Source organism: Sprattus sprattus, assembly GCF_963457725.1.
Source record: "Sprattus sprattus genome assembly, chromosome: 14".
In the NCBI taxonomy this organism is placed as follows: domain Eukaryota; kingdom Metazoa; phylum Chordata; class Actinopteri; order Clupeiformes; family Clupeidae; genus Sprattus; species Sprattus sprattus.
This window is the reverse complement of record NC_137912.1, coordinates 10,878,672-10,888,199: the sequence shown is the minus strand read 5'-3', so window position 1 is coordinate 10,888,199 and position 9,528 is coordinate 10,878,672. Positions and strand designations below refer to the sequence as shown.

Here is a 9,528-nt window from a genome sequence, read left to right as displayed (position 1 = left end):
TTATGGCCATTGGCTGCGGTCCTGGAGCAGGATTACAGTTAAGGCCCCCCATCCCTCTGCCAGCATCCTCTGAGCCCTGGAGTTCTGTTGCCCCCCACCTCACTGTGTGAGTTAGTGTGTGTGTGTGTGTGTGTGTAGTTGTGTGTGTGTGTGTGTGTGTGTGTGTGTGTGTGTGTGTGTGTGTGTGTGTGTGTGTGTGTGTGTGTGTGTGTGTGTGTGTGTTGTGTGTGTGCGTGTGCGAGTGCGTGTGCGTGTGTTTGTGTGTGTGTGTGTGTGTGTGTGTGCGAGTGCGTGTGCATGTTTGTGTGTGTGTGTGTGTGGGTGTGTGTGTTTGTTTGTCTGTCTGTCTAGCACTCATTCGATCATGTCATTTCAGATGTGTGAGTGCCATTTTTTTCTCTCCACCCAGACAATGCGCATGTCTTCATGTGTGCTCCGCGGACTGGAAGACAATTAGGGTTGGTCTTCGTGTTTTAGGCAACCGACAAGACTGTGCCAATCTGGGCAAGACTGGGATTAGATCAACAGTGTGTTGTACATATCGATGTGTTTGTGAGTGTGTGTGTGTGTGTGTGTGTGTGTGAGTGTGTGTGTGTGTGTGTGAGTATTTGGGTTTTTTGAATAAGAGACTATGTTCATGGATGATTGACAGAAACTGACAAATAGGAGTCTGAGTCAATATATACATGTTTGTATGTACACTTTTGTATGTGTGTGTGCGTCAATGTGTGTCATATAGGAGACATGAAAATAAGAACAAGAAAATTGGGCAAAATGTGAAAGGCGGTATAGCTGGGACCAAGGATCATGTATGCATAGTACATGTGTGTGTGGGGGTGTATGTGTGTGTGGGTGAGTCTGTGAGGAAGCAGTGACGAGCAGAGGGCAGGTCAGGGCTTGTCTGCTTGTCTGTGTAAATTCTTGCGGGGTCAGGAATAGCAGTGTTCATCGGGGCAGCTGGGTAGGGTAGGGTAGGGTAGGGTAGTGTGTGTGTGTGTGTGTGTCTGTGTGTGTGTGTGTGTGTGTGTGTGTGTGTGTGTGTGTGTGTGTGTGTGTGTGTGCGTGCGCTCAGTGTTGGCACACAGTCAGAGGGCCGACCTGATCTGTCCGATCAGCACAAGATGACACTACTGAGAGAGAGGAGTGAGAGAGATAGAGAAAGGAGTGGGGGTTGGGGGGTGAGTTGTGGGCTTGATGTGTTACCGTTTGGGTACCCTCTTAAATTCCTATATACATTTAATTTAATCGCTAGTATTCTATATTCTTAGGTAGAGAATCCCACAGACAGAAACCCCAAATTTCTTTCACAACAAAGTTTTATATGTATGTTATAAAGCAGAAAAGAGAATTTGTTTACATTTACATCTCGTGAGGATGTCAGGGCAGAAACAAGTGTGTCAAGCAACCAATGTAACTCACAAACCATTATGTCACGAGGTGATCATTTACAGTCAGTTGCTATTTACATGGAACCGTGCATCATGGGATATTGAGTCATTATCCGTTTATCCCCTCAAAACCTGTTTTACCCTCACAAACATATAAATGCATCTCGCATTTGGCGCTGCAAATTGGAGGAACCACACAAAACAGTTTGCGCTCATAATTGTCTGTGAAAGGGACCAGATGAAAACCAGATTCTGGGTTGAAACTAAACAAGCACAATGTCTTGAATGAATTAAAGTGTGTGTTTATACTTCTAGAGGGATCAGATTGCTCCAGCCCCTCAGCTAACCTTCAATACTGGCAGACGCGGAAAGGGGAGAAATGACTTTAATCCAGTTTATGAATGAGCCGCACAATGAGCTGGAAATGAGGAAAGACCCGATAGCCCCTTATCATAACGCACATCATTCAAAACATCCTCTTCGGGCAGTCTGCGGCTCTCAGAAAATGAGTGGCAGTGTGTGGGTATTTGTGAATGACTGTGTGTAAGGGTATTAATGTTTGTGTGTGTTTGTGTGTGTATGTGTGTTTGTGTGTGTGTGCGTGTGCGTGTGCGTGTGGTCGTGTGTGTGTGTGTGTGTGTGTGTGTTTGTGAACGGAAGCAGTCTTGACATACATGGGAAATCCATTTAACAGTCCTCAAATAATCCACCATTATCACTGTAATAATGATAATAATAACAACAATAATAACAATATTAAAAATAATTAAAACAACAATATTAAAGACAAACTATCCACAACTCTTTAGCAAAAAACAAAGGCGAGTCTTACATGCTCTTCCGTGTAAAATACAATCTACAGTCCTGGTGTCACACATCTAGAGGAGTCTATTTCTCTATTGGGAAACCGCCAGCTGTTTTGCCAGTGGTCAGCCCAGCTGTCCTTCACAGCACCCTGCTATGCCACTCAATATGGCCGCCACACCGCCTCTGCCGACATATTGGTGGGGGAGCTGCTGTGGCTTCCCTCCGTCTCCACAACGTCACTCTGATTGGGCAGGGAGGGGTGGAGAAGGGTGGAGCCAGTGGAGGCATTTGTGCAGGGGGGCAGGATGCGAGGAGGAGACCGTTCCCCCCCACCTCCCCCCGTCATCATGGAAAATTGGTACGACCCAGCTGTTGCGCTGTAGTAGAGATGATAGGGAGACGAGCTGGCCTGGAATGGACCACCTTGACCTTGGGAGGAGGCAGAGGGGTAGGGCGGTGGTAAGTAGGTAGGGTAGCGGCCGGATGGGCCCGTCATGGCCGACATTCCAATACCAATGGCGTTGGTGACTGGCGTAGGAGGGTATGGGAAGGCTCCAGTCGGGTAGTGCATGCGTGGGTCTGAGAAGCGCGAATCCTGAATTGTGGACAGTGAGCCGAAGGGTCGTTCCAAGGTCATGCGGGGGTCGCTGAACGCTGTCAGTTCAGAGCCTGTGTGAGGAAGGGAGAAGAGGCTGAGTGCAATAGACACAATAATGCTATTTAAGATAATTAATTATTATTATTATTATTATTAATAATAATTAAGCTATTTAAGAGGGAGAGTAATCTCATTTCAGTCACTGAGATCCATGCTGTCTGTAAGCAGTTCTTCTACTTGTATGAATAGACCACTAAACTACAGACAAAGGCAGAAATGGATACAATGTCAACATCTGGCTCTATGGCAGCTTCACAGCTTTTGCCTCTGTGTTTCTTGCTCAGATCAAGTCACCTGTGTTAACGTGTGATTCCAAGTTGATTGTGTGATGTGCGAGCGTGTGTACTAGTGTCAGTGTGTGTCACACAATTCATCTTGAGGCATCACTTACAGTGGATAGAGTTTTTAGTGTGTGTGTGTGTGTGTGTGTGTGTGTGTGTGTGTTTAAAGCTCCTTCAGGCGTCACTTACATTGGATAGAGTTGTAAGTGTGTGTGTGTGTGTGTGTGTGTGTGTGTGTGTGTGTGTGTTTAATGCTCCTTCAGGCGTCACTTACAGTGGATAGAGTTGCGACTGGGAGAGATGGGCGTCGCTGGGTGATGAGTTGCCGTGGAGATTTGGCTCAGGTAGGGGTACGGCTGCTCGTAGGACCAGGATGGAGATGTCTGCATCTGCCTGGAGTCTGTAGATGAAACCAACCAGATAAATGTCAGTACGCTGCCCCCTACAAAAAATAACCCACCCTGTCACCAATAAACACACACACAGAAATAGACCAATAGGATCAGCCCTAAAAATAAAGTGAAGCACACCTCCTTTGCTTCTGTCCTACACAGTCATCACTCCAAACCGGCCTATCAGACACAGTAGCTACTTTATAGTGCTTGTTACTCCATGTTCCCCTAATGAGTTTCACTAAATTAACATTGTGAATTTCATTTATTTTCTTACTGGATTTAATACATTTCATACACAACAAGGCTTTCAGAGCTTTCTACGCCAGATTGGGGTTCTGATAGACTGACGGTTGTTTGTTGTCAAGCAAGTGTGTATGTAGCAGCCGGCCAGCAGACTTCAGCACACCAGGAATTAACCTGTTTCCAAAAATCCCATAAAGTGAAAATGTATAAGTGAAAATTTGTCTCAATGAGTCAGAAGGGTTTGGGGATCATGACAAAGTGTCCTGAAATGTATGCACCTAACCACAGCGGGCCAAGAGGTTATCATAGAGGTAAAGATCATAGGGTTAGGAGGACACAGTGTATTTGAGTTAAGAGGTGAGGGGAAGACACTAGACTGGATGAGATAAGAAAAAGGGAATGGGGGTTGGGGGGGGGGGGGGTTTGGAGGTTTGTTGTAGCCTGTGTGGGGTTTGTGTGCGTTCCCCCCAGTGGTCTAATAAACACCCCTGATCAGCTGCAGACAGACAGTGAGGCCACTGGCAGAGGAAGCAAATTATCCTCCACCGCTGAGCACCCCCAAAACCCGTTTCAACTGCAGCCAACTTCTCCCTAGGCCCGCTGCCAAGCCCCCTCCTCGCCTGGCTCCCCTCCCCAGCCACATCGCTGTGATTTGGGGCAGGAGTCACACATGGCTGGGTGGGTGGCTGGAGGCGGATTCAGCATCCGGTGCTGTGGCTCATTCACTTTTACTGGGTCCCCCCACCCACGCACCCACCCACGCACGCACGCACCACACACACACACACACACACACACACACACACACACACACACACACCAGCAAGCACATATGTATAAGGCTCCACCCCTCCCCACCCTCACAGTCTGTATGTTAACTCAGACTCACTCTATTGGCAAGAAGAGAATAAGCCCACGTGGGCACAGATATTTTGTACAATAGTCTGGTTTTTGGGTGTATACTGTATGATTATGGACTCGTATGTCCATGGACTCGAACTAGTAATGGGACAAACTTTTAAGTAGATGGCTATAGATTACTTTGAGACAACAGTGTTATGAGAAATCTCCTTAATTTCTTGTTTTTGAAAGATTCTGGCTACCAATCTTACAATGTGTAAAAGTGATCTTTTGTTAGGAGTTAAGATCATCTCTTGAGTGGTGCTTTCTCGCTGTACGTGTCTGGTCTCTCTCAGGGTTTAGAGAGAGAAACATTTCCTGCTGCAACTGGTGGTTACACACACACACACACACACACACACACACACACACACACACACACACTCTACAGGAGCACACACACACACACAAACACACACACACACACACATGCACCCGACAGACACATTGCTTGAGGGACGGTTGGTTGGGTGAGCACAAAACCAACGCTCACCACAAACCTCAAGCTGCAGTCAGACCTGAGCCCCGAAATACGAACTTCCTCAAAGGTGCGCTTGCTCGCAGACACATAAAAACGCAGACACAGTCACTCGCATACACGCCAGCATCCACGGCCACACACACACACACACACACACACACACACACACACACACACACACACACACACACACACACACACACACATACACAGAAAGCCCGTTGCCCCAGCTGCTCCTGATTTTCACTCGTATGAAAGGAGAAGTGCAGAGGGAGAGAAGGCGCTTTTGAATGACTTAATAACGGTTTCCGTTGGCAACCCTCCCGATGCTATTTCTGGCGGGGGGATCAGAAGCTTACTGCACGCGGCAGGAAACACTCTGTTCTCTCTTTTTCCCCTACCTCTCTCTTTCCTTCCCTCTCTTTCTCTCCATCACATTTGCTTTCTTCGTCATTTCATCATTTTTATCTCCCAACAAACCACTCAACTCGACTCTCTTGATTCCCTTTCCAACTCCTTCTCATGTTCTCCCATCATCTAGATATGTATCTGCAACCCTCTACATCTCGTTGTACAGCTCAATCTCTTTCCTTTCTCCTTTTTCTCGTGTTCTTGTTTGTTTCTCGCTAAAGACGTCTCTCTCTTCGATCCCACTCATGACATTCTTTTTCCATCTACTCTTCCCTAAAACACCATGTACCCAATTTGCTATGCTGTTTCCATGTGCCTTTTCCTGCCAGTATTTTCTATCCTTTTTTTTCTTCCAGTTTACTACTCAGATCACTTTTAAATTCGTCTTTAATCTGTGCCACCTAGTCTCACCTGCGCTCCACCGCTACCTCACCTGCAGTGGTGTAGTCTAGGGTTTACACAGGTATACGGAGTAAACCCACTGATTTTTCAGTCAGCATTGCGTATACCCACTTCTCAAAACAGGGCGTTTATCCTGTGCTGTATGTGCTGCTTAAAAAAATGTAAGAATATACCCACTTCTCCAGGGACCACTACACCGCTACCTCACCTGTCACAGGTGGCTTACACTCTTACTCCTAGTAACACAGGGTGCCGATGCAGGCAGTTTGACTGTGCAGCAGGTCAAAGGTTGACAGTGAACTGGGTGGTTGGATTATTTGGAAAGCCTTTTGAAAAGGGGATTTTCTCACATAGCTACTTCCTGTCAGCTGACTCCCACTTCCTCCTTTAGGTTGACTACTTCCTTACTGTTAGGGACTAATCGACATTGGCAAACAAAACAGAGAATCGTAATTTTTACACACACACACACACACATTCTCTTTTCCCCTCACTCTTTTCTCTAGCTCCCTTGAACACACACATAGCCCTCCCTACACACAATTCCCTCTTCTCACATCTGTTCTGTGGCAATGAGGAAGAGAAACTGGCCAATCGTGAAGCATGTGTGTGTGTGTTGCTGAAATGATTTTGAGTGTTGGGAAACCTTTGCCATAGTATAAAAATGAGAAGTACCTCTAGGTACACAGTTAGATTTCAGCAAGTGGGATTCTTCCCACAGAATTCAGGGTACAGTAAAGTAGACTGTATATAAGTGCATATAAGTGTGAAGGGTGAGTGTATATTGTGTGTATTGTGTGTTTATGATATGATATATATGATTTTGAGATGTGTGGTCCAAAACCACAGAAGTTCTAAAACATGCCATGGTCTACTCATGCACTTTCCCTGACTAACCCACATCCCATTAGCACACGCTGCATTAGAACTGATTAAATGATTCAGTATTCCCATGATGCATCTGCTCTTTTCTGCCACTTTGCTGGAATTGTTGTTTTGCTTTGGGCATTAACCCTTGCTATGCCAGACACATAACAAAGGTTTGGTTCCTTTCTGGTCTCTCTCATTCACCCTCACCCCCTCCACCTCTCACTGTCCTGCTGTTGCTTCAAGCTGTGTGTGTGTGTGTGTGTGTGTGTGTGTGTGTGTGTGTGTGTGTGTGTGTGTGTGTGTGTGTGTGTGTGTGTGTGTGTGTGTGTGTGTGTGTGTGTGTGTGTGTGTGCGCCCATGTTGTACAGTGCTGGGATGTGCTTAGACTTGCTGCTCTGTCCACCAATCAAAGCCACCCTTGTTCTCTGTATTTGTTTTGTCTCTATATCCGATGATGGGTGGAGAAAAGCTCACACACACCCCTCACACACGCCATTGCCAGGAATATCCTCTGACACACACACACACACACACATTCATTGCACACAATCACACACACACGCCCATTTAAAACCTTATATTTACCTTTTCCTAAACTGTTCCAAAGATTCTCATTATATGATATTAGTACATAATAGTTGAAAGACTTTTGAGGTTGGGAGTAATGATACAGACGCTACACCTTCAAAAGAGCCAATATAATGAAAACCTCTTCAAAAGAGCCAATCTCATGAATACTAAAGGCCTAACAAGTAGCGCAAAGATAATCGTCAAATATTCCGGACTATCAGTGTGTTTTAAAAAGTGTTTTATGTTTTACCACAGTTTAGCGACGTAGGCTCAACTGGATGCATTTATTTGGATCTACAGAGACTACAAGACAGTCAGTCTTTTTAAATGTTCACTGAACATCAACTTAACCAAACCCAACCCCCTACCCTAACCTTAACAATAAATTGCAGTTAACAGACTTTCAACAGATGTTTGTTTATAATCTGAGCATCTGTTAATAGTCTATAGTGGACCATCCAAATAAAGGATGGTCGTTTTTTAGGTGGCGTGCTTAGAAATGTTTCGCTGAACTGAAAGCTACCTAGTAGCCCAACACAAGAGTGTCAACATAACCCTGTTTGCTGTCATTCAATTTAATGTCAACAACTCAAATGTAACTGAAGGCCTCTGATCGTGAATCAGATAAAACAAGTGTGTCGTTTGTTGGCATGTATGGGAAGATTCACCTTCCAGGTGTGTGTGTGTGTGTGTGTGTGTGTGTGTGTGTGTGTGTGTGTGTGTGTGTGTGTGTGTGTGTGTGTGTGTGTGTGTGTGTGTGTGTGTGTGTGTGTGTGTGTGTGTGTGTGTGTGTGTGTGTGCGCGCGTGTGCGTGTGCGTGTGCGTGTGCGTGTGGTGGGGGTTTTGTGTGTGTGTGTATGCGTTGTGTGTATGTCAGTGTGCGGTGTGATTACTCACCGGCCAGCTGTGTGTGTGTAGGACTGCTGAACGGTGGTGTGGTGAGTGTGTTGCGGACGTTGGGGTTCGGGCTGCACCGCATGGCACTACGCCTCAGCTGTTCAGAGAAGGCCAGTGTACCAGGCTTCACTGACTCCTCCAGCTTCTGCCTGTGTCCTACACACACACACACACACACACACACACACACACATGCACGCAACATACACACACACACATACACAATCATACAGATTTCTTAGTTTTAATGATGTGCTAATATTACACATGCTATAATTCAGAATATTTTGGAATATGTGAGAATAATTAATAAAAAGTAGTGATATTAATTTTGAACATGCACAAATCTGCATTCCTTCAGAAAGAAATATATGTATTACACAATTATAGTTTTGCTCTCTCTGACAGCCATGCCTGACTTTGAGCCTGACTCGCGCAAGAACGGATACTCAGTGCGGTTGTTCATCTGTGTGGGGCGCTGTTGCTGAAGATATCTGGAAGTGAGACTTAAGTCTTTCTATTACTTTTTGTATGCACACTTCGTGTGTGTGTGTGTGTGTGTGAGAGAGAGAGAGCGATGCATTTGAGTCTCAAGAGAGGCGGTTTATACCTCATGTCTGTGGCCAGACTTGGCAGAGAAAAGAGTGTTTGGTGTCAGGCATCTAGGGCTGTGTTTATATGTATGTGTGCGGGTGTGTGAAAATGGTCAGACGCTGAATGAATGTGCAAACGTGCGCAGGCGGGTGGTTTGAGTGTGTGTGTCCTTGGCTGAAGAGTGTGTGAGATCAAGTGAAGTTGAGGATAGTGTCAGAGGATAGCGTAACGTAGGAGGTCTAGACTGTGCAGTCCAGTGCCTTGTGTATGTGTGAGTGTGTGTGTGTGTGTGTGTGTGTGTGTGCGATACAGGTCTGAGCCTCAGAGTGGAGGGATTAATGATTGCAGGCGATGAGAGAGAGACAGAGAGAGAGAGAGAGATCGGGGGGGGGGGGGGTTAAGAGAAAAGAAACAGAGGAGGGGCTCTCAGCTGTGTGAAACCATCACTTACACTCACACACACACACACACACACACACATACACACACACACACACAGGCGTGCGCGCTGCTCGTTGGGAGGAAGTCCTACTGAAACCAGAGCTGGCGTCTGAGCTCTTTGAAGACGAGGCCAGGAGCCGGAGCGCCGCCACGGAGTGGATTCCCGACCGGAATAACCATCGGAATAACA

At 46.2% G+C, this 9,528-nt stretch overlaps 1 protein-coding gene across 2 annotated transcripts in view; it reads right to left on the bottom strand.

Moving 5' to 3' along the window:
- Positions 1–1,386: 1,386 nt before the first annotated feature.
- Positions 1,387–9,528, bottom strand: part of runx1 (RUNX family transcription factor 1) — a 17,721-nt gene continuing 9,579 nt past the window's right edge. Inside the window, exons 5-7 of one of the 2 annotated variants that reach the window (XM_080851632.1) lie at positions 8,304–8,459; positions 3,409–3,534; positions 1,387–2,864 (exon numbers count right to left, since the gene is read on the bottom strand). In XM_080851632.1, coding sequence (XP_080707758.1) covers positions 2,356–2,864; positions 3,409–3,534; positions 8,304–8,459 — 791 coding nt within the window. In that variant the 3' untranslated portion in view covers positions 1,387–2,355. The remainder of the gene's footprint in view (positions 2,865–3,408; positions 3,535–8,303; positions 8,460–9,528) is intronic. The other variant, XM_080851631.1, reaches the window with a different exon arrangement.